At 42.1% G+C, this 21,510-nt stretch overlaps 1 protein-coding gene across 1 annotated transcript in view; it reads left to right on the top strand.

The window, feature by feature from the left end:
• The window catches only part of bgn (biglycan), a gene marked incomplete at its 3' end in the record, with an annotated part of 49,700 nt that extends 28,717 nt beyond the window's left edge, over positions 1–20,983 (top strand). Inside the window, 7 exon segments of the mRNA NM_001079084.2 lie at positions 4,221–4,475; positions 15,048–15,160; positions 17,320–17,533; positions 17,953–18,063; positions 19,291–19,384; positions 19,960–20,098; positions 20,640–20,983. Coding sequence (NP_001072552.1) covers positions 4,235–4,475; positions 15,048–15,160; positions 17,320–17,533; positions 17,953–18,063; positions 19,291–19,384; positions 19,960–20,098; positions 20,640–20,837 — 1,110 coding nt within the window. The 5' untranslated portion in view covers positions 4,221–4,234.
• Positions 20,984–21,510: the final 527 nt, after the last annotated feature.

Genomic DNA, 21,510 nt, shown 5'->3' on the forward strand with positions numbered 1-21,510 from the left:
GCAAGACGCATGTTTGTGTTGCGTCAGGACGCACGCCGGAGCGTGCGTACATACGTGCGCGCGCGTCTGTACGCCGCACTGCACGCAACTAAACGCGTGCGTGTGACTTTTCGCTGCGCCGCACACGACTAAACGCGCGCTCGTTCCTGATTGGCGGACATCCTTACAATTATATAGTAGTCTGCTTCCCACATAGTGTGCCTGGTATTGCTGCATTCCCTGCTATGCTGCAAGGGTATGCACAATATAGTTTCTTTAGGGTAATCCTTGCAAATTGCAAGAAAAATGACAGTTACAAGTCAGAGAGCAGCTGAGTAAGATGAAGTAGATAGACATCTAAAGGAATACTCTAATTGCTGCACAGAAAAAAAACTTTATAGCCATATGATAAGGATCAGCCATGTGTTTCAGGGAGCATCTCTGTCGGGTCTTGAAGGCTAGAAGTGTATGATCATCACAGAAAGACAAAGAAGAAACCATCAAGACAAAATTAGGGGTGAAAAGCTTAATTTAAACTTTTCATGAAAAGTTTCAGTTCATATGTCTAATTTCTTTTGTTTCAAACATGTGCGTAACTATAGATAAAGCACACCCTGAGGGTACATAGGAGGTTACATAGGACACCCACAAACTGATAATGCAGTTCAGTATGGAAGAACTCATCGAAAAGGAATGTTTCACACCAACAATATGATTATATTAAAAAAAAATAGTGGGAGAACATAACAAATTCAAGATACTAGGGCCTTCAACTATCTTAAAATCCACACTTGGTGGCTGGGGCATTAAAGAGGTACTCTCATTTATATGCATATGGGTTTACTTTAATGTAAGGATTCTTTCCGCATCCACAGACAAATCCCACAGGTGCACATTCCACACACATCAGTTATCTGTAGGAATGCACATTCTTGTTCAGAACATTCCATACTTTTAATTTGCATTCCATACAAATAATGAAAAGGCAGTCCCATGTTACACAAGCTAGCACCTTTTTATTTTAAAAATGATTTGACATTGGCTGAGGCCTGGGAAGATGGCAATATCCAGGGAATACCATCAAATATTCTTAGGGGGTATCAGACTGCCCTACTATAAAAATAATAGCATTTTTATATGTAATAATTAGAATTCCTTTTTAAAGAGGAAGGGCCTGTCTATTCCAGGATTTGATTAATTTTAATCAAAAAATTATTTAAAATAGAAGTTATTTATTATTTAAGTTATTTTAAATATCATGTTTTTTCCTAACACCTAGCCATTGTTGGTAGGGGTAATGTGTAATAGGTGACAGTAGGATTTGCCCATTGTGGCAAAGTGGTGCTGCAGAGCATATGGCTCAATGAACTGCTGATATTTCCCTTTTAAATATATTGTTGGAGGCTGACCCATTGGTGGCAATGGATCACCTAGAAGCTACTGCAGATCCCTTCAGAATCTTTTTAGATACACATATAAGTGGTTTCTACAGTACCCAACCCAGGTCAACAAATAAGTACTTACCATAATGTGCCATCCTACTGGGCCCCCTTAGCTCATAACAGGGTTACAGATATACAGAAACATTGGGGTAACAGTCACCCTGCTATAGTTCCAGGGGTACCCAGGGCACAAACAAGCCCTCACCCCAAATCCCCCCCTTACTAGCCTTCAGGCTGGGCCCCCTTAGCTCATAACAAGGTTACAGATATATAGAAACATTGGGGTAACAGTCACCCTGCTATAGTTCCAGGGGTACCCAGGTAGGGATGTAGCGAACCTAAAAAAAAAAGCGCGAATATTCGCAAACTTTGCGAACCCCATAGACTTCAATGGGAAGGCGAACTTTAAAACCTAGAAAAGCCATTTCTGGCCAGAAAACTGATTTTAAATTTGTTTAAAGGGTGCCACGACCTGGACAGGGGCATGCAGGAGGGGGATCAAGTGAAAAAAATTCTCTAAAAAATACTTTGTTGAAAAAGCGTTGCGTGAAAACGGGCAGACCTAGCGGAAATACGCGGCGTTTTTTGCTATTTCGCACTATTGGCACCATAGAAACGGGATTTGCTTACACCAGTACTAGGCTGAAAAACGCCATGTGTGGTTGTGCAGCGGAAAAAAACGCGGCGAACCCAAATTGCGAACATACGCGGAAAGTTCGCGAACTTGTGCGTTCGCGAACACCCGATGTTCGCGCGAATTAGTTCGCCGGCGAACAGTTCGCTACATCTCTATACCCAGGACACAAGTAAGCACTCACCCCAAGTTTCCCCCTAACTGGCCTTCAGGCTGGGCCCCCTTAGCTCATAACAAGGTTACAGATATATAGAAACACTGAAGTAACAGTCACCCTGCTATAGTTCCAGGGGTACCCAGGGCACAAATAAGCACTCACCCCAAGTCTCCCCCTAACTGGTCTTCAGGCTGGTCCCCCTTAGCTCATAACAAGGTTACAGATATATAGAAACATTGGGGTAACAGTCACCCTGCTATAGTTCCAGGGATACCCAGGGCACAAATAAGCACTCACCCCAAATCCCACCCTAACTGGCCTTCAGGCTGGGCCCCCTTAGCTCATAACAAGATTACAGATATATAGAAACATTGGGACAACAGTCACCCTGCTATATTTCCAGGTATACCCAAGGCACAAGTAAGCACTCACCCGAAATCTCCAAAAACAAAAATAGACTTGAGTTTTATACCTCAACCTGTTGTTTTAATAGGCCAGCTCAGATATGCTATACAAGGGTTAAAATTGCTTATTATAAAGACATACAGCAGTTATTCTCTTGCTACGTGCTGTCTGTAATTTTGAAGCCAGCAGTTCGTTAAGCTATAATTTTGCAGCTATTTTAGCTAGACCATAAGCTACAGAATGGCCATTTAACTGGGGGAGGGGTTATGCCACATGATCTGGGGACAAAGCATTAAGTTTCCTTTTTTATTTTTTTAATCCTTTGTACATCTTTCTTCCACTGTATAATTCATTTTGCTAACATTCCACACAAGAGTGATGGTAGCACATGGTACCTTTCTGCACTGTAGGCAAGTCATGAATAAAATCTGTAAGCTAGTGTTTCAATAAACCATGAAATGTGGTTGTACACATGTTCATTTCCTTCTGCTGGGATGTTGGACCATTCCTCAAGAAGGAAATTCTCTGGAGGGGGTTAGAGTTTCCCATAATAGGTTCCTGTTGGTCAAATGGGAAAGCCCCTGAAGGCAAATTATTACACAAACACACCAACATAGGGCAATTAAGATAGGGGCATTGCAATGCTCAGGGGTAGAGAACTTCTTTTAGACAGGGGCAGGCCAAGCCGACCAGGCACCCTAGGCAACCTGGCCAGCCACCTAGCCCCTGCCACACAATGGCAGGGGGAAGAGAGAGCATACTAGGGGTAGGCACAAGAGGTAACAGCCTGGCACCACCCCATTGTTGTGCCCTAGGCAGGTGCCTCTACTCCCTAGCCCTAGTTCTGGCCCTGCTTTTGCAACTAAATGACTGCATCACAATGTTGATAATGTTGACCACATCAAGCCAATGCAGTCCTCACCCTGATGGGATTTTTAAACCTGCTCAATCAACATCTGCCTGATTTTAGTCAAAATTTCAGTTGGGTGGGCCCGTTTAAGGGCCCTATACAAGGGTCAATAAGTTGCCAACTCAGCAGCTTTTATCAGCCCATTTATAGCCACCGTAATCTGGTTGCCTGTATAACCTGGTCCGTTCCAGTAATGTTCCAGTAATGTGGCTATCCATAAAGGTTTATAGCGGCTGTTGCTGCTTTTGAGCTTTGATATATATACATTGAGTGAAGAGCTTGAATGACCTTAGGGCCAAACACAAAGAGAGTCTCACCCTATATAACCCTCTCTTAGAGATTACAAAAATCTGTATATTATTTTTCTTTACTTTATAAAGCAGTAACAGAGAATTGGTTTGCTTTTACACTTATTACCTCCTCTGTAATAAGCTAAGTGAGTTAAACTAGAGATGATGAGCTCTGTATGAACACCTCCCTCTTTTCACCTGTTTTGGCAAAACCGTAGAACTTTCTTTGTTGAATGTAGATGTGGGTCATTAATAGTTTCCCCTAAACCAATAAGGTATCTTATCAGGAGTAAAGGCCAAGCCCAAACAAGTGTATTCCCATACATCTCTGGTAAAATTTGTTGGATTGCTCACTTTCTGCTCTTTGTGGATAACCACTAATTTCTCTTTCCTTTCTTCCCAGATATAACTCCAACAATGAAGGCGTTGCTTATGTTATGCTCCTGTATCTTAGTCATCCACGCCCTGCCGTTTGAGCAGAGGGGATTCTGGGATTTTACCATGGACGATGGAATGGCTATGATGAAAGATGAGGAGGCCTCGGGAGTAGATCCTACTGACACTGTTCCAGATGTTGGCTCGACGCCTATGCCACCTATGGATTTATGTCCTTTTGGGTGTCAGTGTCATTTACGTGTGGTGCAGTGCTCTGATTTGGGTAAGTTTTTGCCAATAAAAAATAACTGTACCCTGCAAGCCACTAGATCCCTACAAATTGTATGGTTATAGCTTTATGACTACAAGAAGCTAGAAGATAGACAAGAAGCTGGAGGTCCTAGCTCACAGGGAATGTCCTTTATGATGCTATGGTGAGCAAGCTGGACTTTCAGGAGCATCTGGAAGCATCAAACATTGTTTTGGGTAATCAATGTAGAAATCACTGAACAAGAGATGGGTATATCAGATCAAAATGTTTGGGGCCTTGCAGATAGTGCCCTGGCTGCAATCAAACCTAGGACACCAGCAGGGTCAGACTGGGGCATGCAAGGCCCATACAGCTCTAACCATTGTGCCACCATGCTGCCCACTATAAAGCAGATGTACATCTGGACTTGTTTAGTAAGCCCATTGAGTTATATATTGGATGGTAAGCAAAAGGCAGGGCTGGTGCAAAAGTGAGACATTCAACTGGCTAAGCCCTTGCACCTATTACTTTCTTACAAAGCCAGTCCAAAGCCATTAGAGGGCTGCCCCTTGTGGCACTGTATGTGTCTTGCTGGAAAGTTATTAAGCTGTCTGTGGACTGTTCAGGTTAGGTAGCAAAGTGGCTTTGTGTACTGTGGCTCCTATTGAAAACTGAGTATTTAGCAAAGTGCAAATTTCGGACACAATTTACCATTTTCCCCCCAGAATTCTAGTATCATTGCCAGGTCCACTGCTAATAGTATCATGGTTTGCTTCTATGATTGCAGTATCGCACACAAGTTGCAGGGGCCCTTCAAGTGTTGTTAATAGAAAGGGTATCTAGTTCACTAAATGGAAAGGCAGGTCTGAGTTATGGCCATGGAATGTTTATGTAAGTTGTGAGTGCTTGGTGAGAGCCTGGAATGTTAAAATATTCCGACTGCAGAAAGAGCCCTTCCTGTATAACTGCCCCCTTGTCAGCTACCAAATGACAATAAATCTGAACAGGGCTTAAATTAACTAATGAGTGCAATAACTGCTTCTCACTAGCACTAAAGCTGTTTCTGCCTGTCTGTCTAATCCTCTCTCTATCTGTCAATCTCTATCATGTATCTATATCAATCTGTCTGTTCGTATATCCGTCTGTCTGTCTTTTACAAAGTTACATTGTTACGTTGGGTTGAAAAAAGACCAAAGTCCATTAAGATCAACCCTTCCAAGAAGCCCCCAACGCACAAACATAGACCAATACCAACCTATCCATACACACACATACATAAACTATATATACCAACATCAATGCTAATTGCAGTTTTCAGTATCACAATAGCCTTGGATATTAGGCTTGTTCAAGAAATCATCCAAACCCCTCTTGGCATTAACAGACACTCTGCCATCACAACATCACTCGATAGGGCATTCCCTGACCTCACTGCCCTCACCGTGAAGAATCACATACGCTGCTTCAAATGAAAGTTCTGTTCCTCTAAGGGGTGGCCTCTGGTGCACTGATCATTTTTATGGGAAAAAAGAACACCCCCTCTCTGTCTATAATCCCCTCTAATGTACAGAGTAATCATGTCCCCTCACAAGCACCTTTTTTCCAGAGAAAACTACTCCAACCTTGACAGTCTAACCTCATAGTTTAAATCTTCTGTCCCCTTAACCAGTTTAGTTGCACGTCTCTGCACTCTCTTCAGCTCATTAATATCCTTCTTAAGGACTGGAGCCCAAAACTGCACCGCATACTCAAGGTGAGGCCTTACCAGGGACCTATAAAGAGAGGCAAAGAGGCAAAATTATGTTTTCATTCATTGATTCAATGCCCTTTTTTTATACAAAATAGCAGTTATTTCCTTTAGTGGCCACAGAATGACAGTGCCTGGAATTAGACAACTTGTTATCTACAAAACCCCCCAGATCCTTTTCAAGTAAGGATCCCCCAACACACTGCCATTGTGGGCGGCGGTGGGATGGCATTCAAGTCTCTTTGGTTTTCCAAAGTCGCCATAGTTTCCTCGCAAGGCAACTTCAGTCGTCCAAAGCGATGCATATACCATCCCACCAGCAGTGGGATGGCATATCGGGGAGATTAGTCATCGCGGGCGACAAATCTCCCCGTGTGCCGCTGCCCTCAGTGTATAACTCATGTTTATACAGTGGCTTGCAAAAGTATTCGGCCCCCTTGAACTTTTCCACATTTTGTCACATTACAGCCACAAACATGAATCAATTTTATTGGAATTCCATGTGAAAGACCAATACAAAGTGGTGTACACGTGAGAAGTGGAACGAAAATCATACATGATTCCAAACATTTTTTACAAATAAATAACTGCAAAGTGGGGTGTGCGTAATTATTCAGCCCCCTGAGTCAATACTTTGTAGAACCACCTTTTGCTGCAATTACAGCTGCCAGTCTTTTAGGGTATGTCTCTACCAGCTTTGCACATCTAGAGACTGAAATCCTTGCCCATTCTTCTTTGCAAAACAGCTCCAGCTCAGTCAGATTAGATGGACAGCATTTGTGAACAGCAGTTTTCAGATCTTGCCACAGATTCTCGATTGGATTTAGATCTGGACTTTGACTGGGCCATTCTAACACATGGATATGTTTTGTTTTAAACCATTCCATTGTTGCCCTGGCTTTATGTTTAGGGTCGTTGTCCTGCTGGAAGGTAAACCTCCGCCCCAGTCTCAAGTCTTTTGCAGACTCCAAGAGGTTTTCTTCCAAGATTGCCCTGTATTTGGCTCCATCCATCTTCCCATCAACTCTGACCAGCTTCCCTGTCCCTGCTGAAGAGAAGCACCCCCAGAGCATGATGCTGCCACCACCATATTTGACAGTGGGGATGGTGTGTTCAGAGTGATGTGCAGTGTTAGTTTTCCGCCACACATAGCGTTTTGCATTTTGGCCAAAAAGTTCCATTTTGGTCTCATCTGACCAGAGCACCTTCTTCCACATGTTTGCTGTGTCCCCCACATGGCTTGTGGCAAACTGCAAACAGGACTTCTTATGGTTTTCTGTTAACAATGGCTTTCTTCTTGTCACTCTTCCATAAAGGCCAACTTTGTGCAGTGCACAACTAATAGTTGTCCTATTGACAGATTCCCCCACCTGAGCTGTAGATCTCTGCAGCTCGTCCAGAGTCACCATGGGCCTCTTGGCTGCATTTCTGTTTAGGTGAGTTTAGGTGGACGGCCTTGTCTTGGTAGGTTTACAGTTGTGCCATACTCCTTCCATTTCTGAATGATCGCTTGAACAGTGCTCCGTGGGATGTTCAAGGCTTTGTAAATATTTTTGTAGCCTAAGCCTGCTTTAAATTTCTCAATAACTTTATCCCTGACCTGTCTTGTGTGTTCTTTGGACTTCATGGTGTTGTTGCTCCCAATATTCTCTTAGACAACCTCTGAGGTCTTCACAGAGCAACTGTATTTGTACTGACATTAGATTACACACAGGTGCACTCTATTTAGTCATTAGCACTCATCAGGCAATGTCTACGGGCAACTGACTGCACTCAGACCAAAGGGGGCTGAATAATTACGCACACCCCACTTTGCAGTTATTTATTTGTAAAAAATGTTCGGAATCATGTATGATTTTCGTTCCACTTCTCACGCGTACACCACTTTGTATTGGTCTTTCACGTGGAATTCCAATAAAATTGATTCATGTTTGTGGCTGTAATGTGACAAAATGTGGAAAAGTTCAAGGAGGCCGAATACTTTTGCAAGCCACTGTATTATTTCTACAAAAGTGCATAACTTTGCACTTGTCAGTATTGAACCTCATTTTTCATTTTGCTGCCCAGTTTTCTAATTGTGTCAAATTGCTCTGCAAAGTGGCATGGAACTTAAAATTTTGCACAATTTAGTATCATCAGCAAAAATAGAAACAGTACTCTCTATGCCCACCTCCAGGTCATTAATAAACAAGTTACAAAACAAAGGACCAAGGACTGACCCCTGCGGTATTCCACTAACCACACTGGTCCAATTAGAAAATGTTTCATTTACCACCACTCTTTGTAATCTATCATTCAGCTAGTTCTCTATCCAGTTACAGATATTATGTTCCAGATCAATATCCCTCAATTTAATCATTAACTTTCTGTGAGGTGCTGTGTCAAATGCTTTAGCAAAATCAAAGTAGATGACATCAACTGCCATTCCAGAGTTGAGGTTCCTGCTCACCTCCTCATAAAAGGCAATTAACTTAGTCTGGTAAGATCTGTTACAAATTAAACCACACTGGTGATTTGTCTATCTATCTATCTATCTATCTATCTATCTATCTATCTATCTATCTATCTATCATCTATCTATCTATATCTATCTATCATCATCTATCATCTATCTATCTATCTATCATCATCTATCTATCATATATCTATCTATCTATCTATCCATGTGCAGGTATTTTATTCTGTATATCCATTCTGTCTCTGGGGGTAAGTGTAGGGCAGGACACAGAATGCAAAAATCATGGCACTTTCCACCCTTTTTTGCCACTTTGGTCCCACTACTGCATAAAGTAAATGGGGCTTCTACTGTATATCAGTTCTGGTCAACTTCTGTGGTAGTGAGGGCTGTGCTGGAGGGCCAATCATAGAACCCTGTTTTAACCACTCCTTTGTTTAAACCACACTCACTTCAAACCACACCCATATTATCACAAGAGCTTTTAAGACCATCTTCACATTAATGGTGGTAGTACAGCAGAAAAACAAATGGTTAGTGTTCACTTCAGGGATATGACCCATCATTCACATGTGATAGGTGGATAGCACAGTCACCCCCAGCACATAATTAAACCCTTCATGAGCTTCTAACAACTATTTCCAAATGCTGACAAACTCCCAAAACAAACCCCTGCCAGGTTCACCTCCCACAGGCAGCATAGGGCAGGCAGAGTATGGCACACACAGGCAGCATAGGCTAGGCAGAGTATGGCACACATCGGCAGCATAGGACAGGCAGAGTATGACACACACATGCAGCAAAGGACAGGCAGAGTTTGGCACACACAGGCACCATAGGGCATGCAGTACATACAGTGACACAATGCCAGCACTGCTCAGTCAGACAGATGGGGGGGGTCACACAAGGGGGGGGTCATGGGCTGCCAGTTGGACAGCACTGCTGTATATTGTTTTACAGTTATGTTGTTAAATATCCAGATAAGCAAAATGCAGATGGACAAAAGATAACAGATAATAGGGCTCATTTTTATGTCCAACTCATGGTTGTGCAAAAATGGGGGCAGAATCAATATGTGAATCAATGGCAAGTTCCTTTGACCAAAAATGCTCCTAGCACTTGTGCGTTTTGGTGTTGCCACTCTGTTCAGAGTAATCAAGAGCCATGTGCTTATTGACTCTGAGGAACCCTGGAACTAATGCCATCTTGAAGGTGGTGAGGGAATCACCATCTATTGAGGTGACAGAGAGTTCTAAATGCAGGCAGGCTATATGGGTCAGCTCAGCTTCATTGCAGCCTGCCTCTTGTATTAACTCTAGTAGCACCAGTAAAACAGCAGGAAAATATAAATGAAATTACTGCAGGCATTAAGGGTTAAATCTATGAATCTGCTGCTATGTGTCAGGGCTGACTCTACACCTGCTTGGCATTAGCAATGTTCTAGTTCAGGTATAGCCGCTGTACAAAAAATGGATAATAATGCTAAAAGTGCTCTAAGTTTCCCATACCTTATACATACAAATGAAATCAATCCAAATCTAGAACCATGGATCGTAGATTTGCGGGGTTAAAGGAAGATTTGCCAGATTTGTATATTTATGGCCGCACTTTACAGCTGTCCCTATAATAAAAAACAGCCTCTAGCTTAGATGGAATTAACCATTGTTGACAAACCATGCAGGGGACATTGTTGAAGTTTACAGTAAAAGCACCTGGAAGGAGACTTTACAGGAAAAATTGGAAGAATTGGAATGAGAAGTAAATGGGATGCTGATCTCTGTGTGAGATAATTTGCAAGTCAGAACTGGATGATGTACCCAGACCTGTGGGTTGCCAGGCTGGCAGTACAGCCATTGCTACATGACAACCTTGCCTGCCAACTGCTTGTTATATAAGCATAAAAAACACGGGCATCCTTCGGAGCCTGATGTTTCCATAAGGGGATCTTAAGCTCTGGAGAACCATGCAGTTTGGATTTGCAAAATACTTACCTAGAATTAGTATTCATGGTTTGTATAGTTATGTATGTTAGTATATATATAGGTCAGTATAGGTTTATTGTGTGATGGTTCACTTGGAAGGGTTGAACTTGATGGGCTCTGGTCTTTTTTCAACCTAATGTAACTATGTACTCTGGATATGGGTCAGTTTGTCTGTTCGGCAGGTTTGAAAAGTTCATTGCCAGTATACCAAGTTGACTATGGTATGGTCCATCAGCAGTGGAAGAACAAGAGAATAGTAGCAACAGGAAGGTGCCCATCCTGTGTATGGTCCCTCCTACAGTATCCCTCCACTCGACCCATCTGCTAGGTCAGCCAGACGCCACATGGGATGACCTATGTGTGGCCACCTTTACTTGCTAATAATAGCAGATGTTTGGACATGGATCAGAGTTTTTGTTCTCCTCTTAAACATAACATCAGCCTCCGAGAAGTCATTTTGCTGTTATGTTCCATCACCTCTTGTGGCCTCGCTTTCAAAGCTTTGGCTCACATCCTGAAATCTAGTTGGCAGAAATGAAAATACAAGTTGATAATTTTTTTATTGCTGGAAACCTTGGCTGTTAATTGAAAGGCATCTACATTCTTCAGGACAATTGAGTGTAATGCTTATGAACGAATAAAGAACAATAAAGTCTGATAAAGACTATGAGAAACTTATTATACAGAGAGATCTTTGCTAAAGGTTGGATGATAGATAGCAGTTCCGTAAATGAATCCCAGGAACTTTCTGAAACACCTTTATCCTGTGCAAGATCAAAGAAGATTTACCTATGTCAAAAGGTGGCTATCTATATCAGACTGAGACTTTATGGCTTTTAGGGGATGTTCATAGGGTTGCCACCTTTTTTTGCTATTATTGCCAGCATTAAGGTTGGGGGCGGGCAGTGTTGTTACTTGGGAGTGGGGAAGTGGGTGGATTAGGCAGGGGAATGGGGAAATGGGGGGGGGGGGGGGGGTTGGGATAATGGACCGGACAGAGGTTGGCCTCTATATAAAAGGAGGTGATCTACCATGGAAAGAGTCAGGGAAAGGGCGGATTATAGGTATGGTTGCCACCCTTACAAATTTACCGACCTTTAAATTGCCATTACATTTGTAATACCATTACCAACCCTAGCTGGCGATTTGTCGGCTAAGCTGGTCAAATACTGGCTGGATGCCAACCCTAGTTGCTCTTCCTTAGCAAAAGTATGATAGGACCCGTCAAATGAAAGGCCACTAGATTTCCTCTCCTAGGGTCTTTGGTGATTGCCAATCAGGAGCATGCACAAGTGAAGCCAAGTCTAGACAAACTTCAACATGGTTGCTGTAAAGGTTGAGGCTGTTTAAAGGGGTTTATCTCTCCTAGTTAACAATATTAGAAAGAGACTGATGCAGAGTTCAGCAGCAGGAAACTGCAAATTATGGTGGCCATACATGGGCATATTTTACCAGCCAATTTGGCACCTCTAGTTTGCATTCAGACTGGCTTGTCTGAAGGTCGGGCAGATATCATTTGCCTAGGTTTAAAAATCCTATCGAAATGAGGTTTGTTAATGCGGCCCTTACCCAGATGGACTGTATCCCAGCTGTAGTAATACTAGGGCCAAATGATTGGATAGCCTGATATCGACTGATATAAGATGGGCAAATAAGTTAAAGATCTGCTCATTTGCCGATCTTACCAAACAATTAGATCTTTTAATATATAGTTAGCTTAAGTTAGGACAACTACTGCTGAAAATTTCCTGGCTGTCCCACTCATTTAGAAGACAGTAATCAATATAGGGGTGCTAATTTGTTAGGCACCACCAAGAGATTTTAATTTTTAGTCTCAGATACCTAGGCTACTATCCTAGTGATGGCCACATCGCCATCTTCTTGAATTTCTCAGGGATCCCTTGTGGCCACTGTGTACTTAAGCAGTAAAGTTGAAGCCAAACTTTGACACAGAAAGCAAGAAGTTTGGCTCTGACTTGCACTGACCCCCAAGAAAAAAAAAAAGATGGTGGTGCAGTGCTCATGTGTGTACCCCGGGCCATGTTTCCATATTTCAGCAAAAGGCAGTGCTGGCCAGGGGCACAAAGTTATTTGTGTAGGGATAACCAAACTGAGAAACATGACCTGTTTCACGAACAAATACTTTACTGGAGTCCAGTGAGCCCACTATAGTCCTTGGTCTGTCAGTTCTGCTGCCACAGTAGTTACAACCAGTATACTGTACATAGGTGCTGGATCTGGACTTTTCCCACTCTATGGCCAAGATTCAGTTCAGTGAGAAAAAAGTTTATCATGTGAAAACTGACAAAATTAAATTTAAAATGCAATTCATTTCTGCGGGGGTTGGTTCCTGGGACCTCCTGGTTGCTGGCTGCTCTTCCTAGCCACTGGACCAGGAGAGCAGCCAGCAAGCACTTATCTCCTTTTCACCTGGATCTCTGGTTATGTTGAATAACCCCAGCAGCATTATTGGTTGGGTGGGGTCACCCAATCACGGCTGAGTCTGCCCTATATAAGCCCAGCCCTCTTCACATCCTGTGCCTGAGCATTGGCCTTGATTATATCCCTGGCTCTTATTTCCTTGCTCTGGCTCCTGCCTGCATCTAACCTTGTTCCTGCTCAGTTCTGTTCCTGCTTGGTTCCTTTGCCCCATTCCTGCCTGTCCCTGATTCTTTGCCCACTCCGCCACTCTGCCTGTCCCAAATTCTTCCTCCTCTTCATCCCTGCTCATGTCAGTCTCTAATTCTTCACCCGCTCTGGCCCGCTCCTTCCTGTTCCTGGGTTTTCGCTCTCTACACCCTGAATCTGTACCTGTTGGCACAATATCAGTCCTTGCCTGAAGAACTCACCAACCTTAACCCCTCACAGGAGAAAAGTATTTTTCTCCTAAAATTGAATAACATTCATAAGTTTTCACATGATAAAGCATGCAATAACTTTTCTTTTCTCTCTGAAATGAACCTGCCAGTATATATCTACTAGATTAGCACATAGATTAGGTTTAATTCCAGACAGGGCAAATAGTTTGTATGCTCTCCCTATCTACATCCTTTTTATTTGGGAACTCCTGTGTCCTCCCACTCTCCAAAATACAGGCAGGTTCATTGGCTTCTGATGAAATCGACCATAGTGTGAGTGAGCAGGACAGGGATATATGAATGATATATAAATGTATATATATATATAAATGATATATAATCTGTGCAAAGTGCTGCAGAATCTGCCGGCTCTATATAAATATAATACCTATAAGGTAGAAAATTGGCTCAGAGGTAATGCAGTGTGGTAGGAAAGTTCTGATAGTTCTGATCAGCACAGTTAATGTCCAAGTATCTTCCAGAGTTCAGCAGTTATTCCTCTGGTCTCTAAAGCTTTAGAGCTTGTGACTTTGCTAAATTTATTGAAATGTATACACCCATATACCTCATTTTACTATGTCGCAAATGAAAGTTATCAGAACTGTTTACATTTTTCAGTGGCCCCAGCAACCACAAATCAAGATCCTAGAGTTTTACTGTTCAACTGTGTTGTTTATTTTTCTGTTCTACTGACAACCCAATAACTAGTTAAGGGACAGTGAGTTCAAGGGGAAGTACAACTTACAATACCTGTAATTTTGAACTCATATATTACAAATAATGACCATATTTCTAAAATGTATGTATAGGCTTTAAGCTAGGTCAACACCTTTCTGAACTGTTGCTAATTGCAACATGCTGTAGTTAAGCCCAGTGAGCATACTAAGTAGGACCTGAAGAGTTTATAATCTCATTTTTAAAAGATTATTTTCATAATCAGCTTTTCCTTTAATTGTCTGCCAACCTATTCAAACAATTGCAAGACTGGGCACTGCTGCCTTTTGGGATAGAATGTAAAAGTACTATCATTGTTGTTTCCTTGGCTTGAAGGATAAATAAACTTTAAAAAATTTAGTGTAAAATTGCTCTGGGTGCTGGACTTGTATGGATATACAAAGGTACTTGTGTTGGGTGCTCTCCTGTCGTATAAATAGTGATATAATATCCAGTTTCTAGTATCTGCATAACAGCCCTTTTTTTTGCACTTTGCACACTACATTATGCATTGTATGAATTTCTGCAGGCGTCACCTGTGACCCCCTCCACCCCGTGGTCATGGGGTCTTCTTCTTCTATAAATATGCCACTGTACAGGTGCCTATCTATGGGGAAGCCCTGGTAACACTTTTCGAGTTATTATATAGATCTGGGCCATATTGAGTTTTTTTTTTTAACTTTGTCACTGCATCCAAATGTTTCTTTGGGCTGCAAGGTCCCAGGTATTTTCTGTGGCCCCTGTGGCAGTCCCCTCCTCCTCATAGCCAGCTCGGGAAATAGTATAGGAGCAGAAGACTGTATAACATATAATAAAGTCTGCAAGATTAACACTGTTCCATTTTTCTAGGTCTCACGTCTGTGCCCAAGAACCTTCCGAAAGACACCACTCTCTTGGATTTACAGAACAACAAAATTACAGAAATCAAAAAGGAAGACTTCAAGGGACTGACCAACCTGTATGTGAGTATATATATATATATATATATATATATATATTTGTGTGTGCGTTTATTATCAACTGGATGGACCATGTAACGGACAAATGTGCATGGTGTTTTATAAAGAGTTGAGTAATACATTCAAGACAATATTTATATTATATTATTTTAATATGGGTGACTTACACTTTTTAGCAGTGAACTAGGTAGCCATAACTATGCTCGGACTGGGTCCGCAGGACACCGGGAAAAAAATGATCCTGACCTGCACCTCCCTGCTCCCGCATGTGGAGGGGGGAGGGGCAAGCAGGATAAAGGGGGGCCCCTAATGGGGGTGTCTTGCACACCCCAGTCCGACCCTAACAAGTTTATGGGCCACTTAGAAATCCTAAATATCACGGTATATTCTGTAAATTTACATTTTAATCCTTTATTTTTGAATTTAATAAGTAGTTAAATCTTACTCCTAAAAGCCTTATTTATATTTGGGCAAGGTGGTCCCAAGCGTTCTGTTCATTCAGTGCCAGTGCATGGTTCTATAATAATGCTTTGCATCTGACAGTTAATCAAGTACAGTGATTGCTTTGGCCCCCAAGGGACAGTAAGACTGCAAAATCTTAATTAATGTGATCATTAAGTTAATTAATCCTCATGTCATTCAAACTTATTGTGCAGATTTGGAGCCGGCAAGGCGTGTTAGAGTGATGAGGTGAGAAGCTGGCATCAGATGGCACTACTGCAAGGCCAGCCATAGGTGAAGTTACATGCAACCAAGGAGCCAAACTGCTTTTAAAAGAACAATAAGCTGTTATTAGGTAGAAGAGAGATCTGCCCTCTCAGCTGAATGGGGAATTATTGGCCCAGAAATTAGAAAGGAGAACATTGGGGGTCATTTATCAACACTGGGCAAATTTGCTCATGGCCAGTAACCTATGGTAACCAATCAAATTGTTGCATTCATTGTTCAACAATGGCTGAACAGAGGCAATCACTGATTGGTTTCTATGGGTTACTGCCCATGGGCAAATTTGCCCAGTATTAATAAATGAACCCCATTGTGTCTTGGATATGAGATGGCCAAACAGAATGGCCTGGATAACCCATAGCGGCGGCCCACAACAACAACTATAGGACAAGGCCATTAGGACCTATCCACATATGCAGACCTGACAAAATATAAACTGTATAAAATATTTTTTATTTTAGAAGACAAATTTTGGGAGCAGAAGGAATATAGTATTAAGGTTAAGACAGGCCCCTACAATGTGCAAAAGCACTAAAGGGCAACCCTTAGTGCTCATTTATAAAGCACTTTTGCTTGGAGTCTGGATGCAGTCCCCTTGAGGTGGCACAGGGTGCCAGCACTCCCTAACTTGTGCATCTGAATGATGAATGCCTACATGCCACTTATGCTTATTAATGCAGCTCTGTTGAATGCAGGCGGCACTGTATTCATGGGGGTAGGTCTTTGTACTCCAGAAAAGAGCACAGAGAGCAGCAATTCCATTACCTGCAGGGCAAATTGAAGGGTAGTAAACAACCCCTTCACTAAGGAAGAATATGCTGGATCTTTCTCAGTGTCAGGCAATAATAGATGGCATTGCTACCTAAGCTTGCAAAATTCTGCCCAAGAATGCTCATGGCCCAACAACAACTATAGGACCAGGCCATTAGGACCTATCCACATATGCAGACCTGTACAAAATTTAAAGTGTATAAAATATTTTTATTTTAGAAGACAAATTTTGGGACCAGAAGGAATATAGTATTAAGGTTAAGACAGGCCCCTACAATGTGCAAGAGCACTAAAGGGCACCCCTTAGTGCTCATTTATAAAGCACTTCTGCTTAGGGTGTGGATGCAGTGTCCCCTTGCGGTGCCACTTATGCTCATGAATGCAGCTCTGTTGAATGCAGGCAGCACTGTATTCATGGGGGTAGGTCTTTGTACTCCAGAAGGCAGAATATGCTGGATCTTTTTCAGTGTCAGGCAATAATAGACGGCATTGCAACCTAAGCTTGCAAAATTCTGCCCAAGAATGCGCTTGGGTTTCCAAAATGCCATGGTGGGAAGTACTGAGCTGATAGTAGGGAGATCGCAGCCTTATCATAATTAAAAATCCAGGAATAAAACACATGACCATAACCATTATTCTATATGTCTTTTTCCTCACTTGCACAGGCTCTAGTAATAGTAAACAATAAGATATCGAAAGTCAACGACAAGGCCTTTGAGCCCATGCAGAAGATGCAGAAACTGTACATCTCTAAAAACAACCTGGAGGAAATACCCAAAAATCTTCCCAAATCTCTGGTGGAGCTGCGCATTCACGAAAACAAAATCAAGAAGGTCCCCAAGAATGTCTTCAGTGGACTGACCAACATGAACTGTATTGGTAAGGTGACCAATTTTTTTGTAAGGGGTGGGGAAATGGGTGGGCTGGACAGGGAAATAAGTAGGACGTAGGTGGGACTATCCTTATAAGGGGTAATCTGGCCGGTGAATTTGTAATTCCAGCCTCGGCCCTAAGCCAGTGATACCGGCTGGGCTGTCAAACACCAACAGGGTGACAACCTTACTTGCACACTCCAGCCGATAACCGACATGCACATAATAAAAAGGGTAGGGCAAGATGGTACAAAAACTTCACAGAATCAGTTCAGGCTGTGGCCTAGTTGTGGTTGACGTACAGTATCCCAAGCTGGAAGCCCTTGTGGTTATGGCTACAGATCAGACAGTCTTTCTCTTTATAAAAATGAACTTTTAAAACGGTGATTTTATTGACCTAAACCTGATTTCTGAAATTCCCTTAAGAAATGGGAGGTAACCCTTTGGAAAATGGAGGCATCGAGGCTGGCGCATTTGATGGCTTGAAGCTGAACTACTTGCGTATTTCAGAGGCTAAACTGTCTGGCATCCCAAAAGGTACAAAGGAAATACTACTGCAGGTCACATATCATTGTATATATGTCACATTTTGTCCATAGTACCTGGTTAATGTCATAATATTTAGTGTAAAAATAGTTCCAAGGGAAACTAGATGCCTTTTCAGGGAACAAACCCCTGGGCATTGTGCTGTCAATTTCACTTTTCACTCTTCAAGTCTGCCCTATAGAATGACATTTCCAGCTTTTTTTTGGTGATGCAGCATTTGAATGGTTTGTGTGCCACTGCCCTTATTGCAGTATCACAATGACCTGTTATGGAATGTGGAAGGCACACATTAATTTCCACTACCCTCTCTCATTAAGCAGCCTACAGCTACATATTGTCTTCTTAGGTAGGTTTCTTCATCACTTAATGAAACTAACTGTGGCTACACAAATAGGAGATACTTTCACCCCCAAACAAAAGATTTTGGGCAATTTCAGCCTTGCTTGGGCAGCCATAGTATCTCTGGCATGTTGGCCACAAGCATTCTTATCATGTGCCATTTAACTGTTGTGATGACATTGAAAGGAGTCAGGAAGAGGCTTTATCTAGAAGTCCAGAAGCAGTGCATGACCTCAGTGGGGGTGTGGCCAGCTTAACAGAACCAAGACCATTGGTTCCAGTATCGTCATAGATGATGAACTCTTTTGGTTTCTTGTATACTGTATAGTGTAACACCATAAATTTAGGCCTTAATCGAGATTTCCATAGAATAAACACAGTTTACAGGAAAATGTGGGTGTGCAGAGGGCCTTTAAATCTACTATACACGAATTATAGAAGAATGGCAGATACATTAGATAGCTTCAAGAAGGAGTTGGATGGCTTTTTTAGCAGGTGAGAAAATATAGGGTTATGGAAGATAGCTCATATTACAAGTTACAAGTACAAGGGACTGATCGGATTTCCATCTTTGAGTCATCTAGGAGAAGGATACTCTTTCCCCTCTCATGCAAATTGGAGAGGCTTCAGAAGGTTTTTTTTTCTTAACTCTCGATTAGCTAGCAGTTAGGCAGCTTATATACTGTATACACATAAAAGGTTGAACTTGATGGATGCATGGCTTTTTTAAATCTAGCTTACTATGTTGCTATGCATATAATTTATTGACACTTTTTGATGCACATAATGTATACAGTTTACAAGTCACTTCATCATTATAAGCCACTTTGCGTGTTTCCTGGGGTTCTTTATACAGCTCTTTACATATATTTTTTCCAGGTCTTCCCAGCAGCCTGAATGAGCTTCACCTTGACAACAATAAGATCCAAGCAATTGAAAAGGAAGACCTTAGCCAGTATACAAACCTGTACAGGTGAGCCCCTTTACTGGTTAAGAGGAACAGGCTAATTAATGGGCAAACAGCTACATGGGCATACTACGATTCAAAGTGCAGGTCATGATGGCCCCAGCGCACAAGGGAATTGACCACATTCAAACAAAAAAAGAGAAAAAGAGTTCAGCATGAAAAAGGTTCCTGGGGAGTGCCAAATGAGGTTGTGATTGGCTATTTGGTAGCCCCTATGTTGCCTGGCAGCCTACAGGAGGCTCTGTTGGGAAGTATACCTGGTTTTTATGCAGTCAAAACTTGCCTTCAAACCAGGAATTCATAAATAACCACCTGCTTTGACACCGTTGGAAGTAATATCCAAGGGGTTGGGGAGCTGTGGATCACTGATTTAGAAAGTAGCATAAATAGTCATCATCACCATAGCAACAACACCCTAGACTTGCTCAAAGTCTGCACAGATTAATGAAGAACTAAGTACTGTAGGTGATACTTTCCAGAGACCATGGAGTTTCACTTAGGCATGTTGGGGTATAACTAGGAGTGACCATTGTGGGACATGTTGAGTTGTTTAATGAATGTTCATGTTTGCGATATTCCAGGCTGGGTTTAGGACACAATAACATCCGCATGATAGAAAATGGCAGCCTGTCTTTTATGCCTGTTCTGAGAGAGCTTCACTTGGACAACAACAAACTCTCCAAAGTGCCCCCAGGCCTACCAGATATGAAGTTACTGCAGGTAAGATTCTGCCCTAGAAATCCACAGCAGTCAGCTTCTTATTGCACTGCATTTCACACCAAAGATACCTTCGTTTGCAACCAGAATTGTCTTTAGGGGTCTACATATGGAGGTAACTACAAAGAGCCTTGCTAACGAAGCAGAAAGTAATAAAACAGAGGAATAACAGGCAAAATAGGTCAAGATGCTGAGTGTAGGGAAAGATGCAGTAACACTTTATATATGGAAAATTGCTTGAAAAGGAGTAACCAAAGCAACTTTGTAGTTCTTAATTTGTCTGTGATAACAGTATCCAGTAAAATGATGATGTATATATACACAGTATGTACAGTATATCAAGAAGTACCTGTGAGAATAACATTCCTCTAAACATTACCTAAGTGGTAAAGAAGGACAGTTATTCACCCCCACCCTGAGCTATATATACACCTGGGCTATATATATACCTGGGCTTTGTTTCCCAAGACCTAGTGGGAAAAATGGGAGGTATGGGATACTTATGGGCATTCTAGCAATAACCATCCATCACATTTATATCTAGGTTGTCTACCTTCACTCCAACAACATCACCCAGGTTGGCGTCAATGATTTCTGCCCTGTAGGATTTGGAGTGAAACGTACCTACTACAATGGAATTAGTCTATTTAACAACCCGGTTCCCTACTGGGAAGTGCAACCAGCTACTTTCCGCTGCGTCACTGACCGTTTGGCTATCCAGTTTGGCAATTACAGGAAGTAAAGAAGGTGGAACATGGATGCAGGAACCCCCCTATTGTGAGAGACAAAAGACAGAGACGAAGAGAGCCGAAGAATCAAATACACAAAAATTAATAATTATGCTGAAAACCAAGAAGTATAAGACCTAAAAACAATAATTAACCCCCCACCCCGTCACCCAGGTCTAGGTATCTGCCCTTCCTGTCTTGCTGTCTTTTGAAGCCAGTGTATATAGAACAAGGAAGGATTTGCAGGTAGTGCTACTCTCATACAGCCACAAATTGTGTAACCCGCATACCCACACAACCCAGAAGATTTATTTTGTAGTGCAGTATAATACAAAAAACAGCTCTCTACATTCCTCTTTATTGTAGTACAGAGGCCAATACGCATTGAGGAGTATGGCCACACTGGCCATGGGGATTAGAAGACTTTTGCTCATTGCATTGTGCTTTGAGCTCCCATGCACCCCACTTGAATATGATGCTTGTATCTGTCAATTGCAAGCTTTTGGGTCTTATACCCCCTTCCATCCCACTTCTTTTACACACTTACCCTCAAGTAGTCTGTACATAGGCTTCTGCAGTCACACTAACAGCTCACAGGCACCCAGTCAGCTCTCTGCTGGAGCTACCATGTTTTTATTTTTATACATATCACCCTCTGAAGAATATCATTCCACTTCTGTAGTCTCC

This window comes from Xenopus tropicalis, chromosome 8 (assembly GCF_000004195.4).
Source record: "Xenopus tropicalis strain Nigerian chromosome 8, UCB_Xtro_10.0, whole genome shotgun sequence".
Taxonomy (NCBI): domain Eukaryota; kingdom Metazoa; phylum Chordata; class Amphibia; order Anura; family Pipidae; genus Xenopus; species Xenopus tropicalis.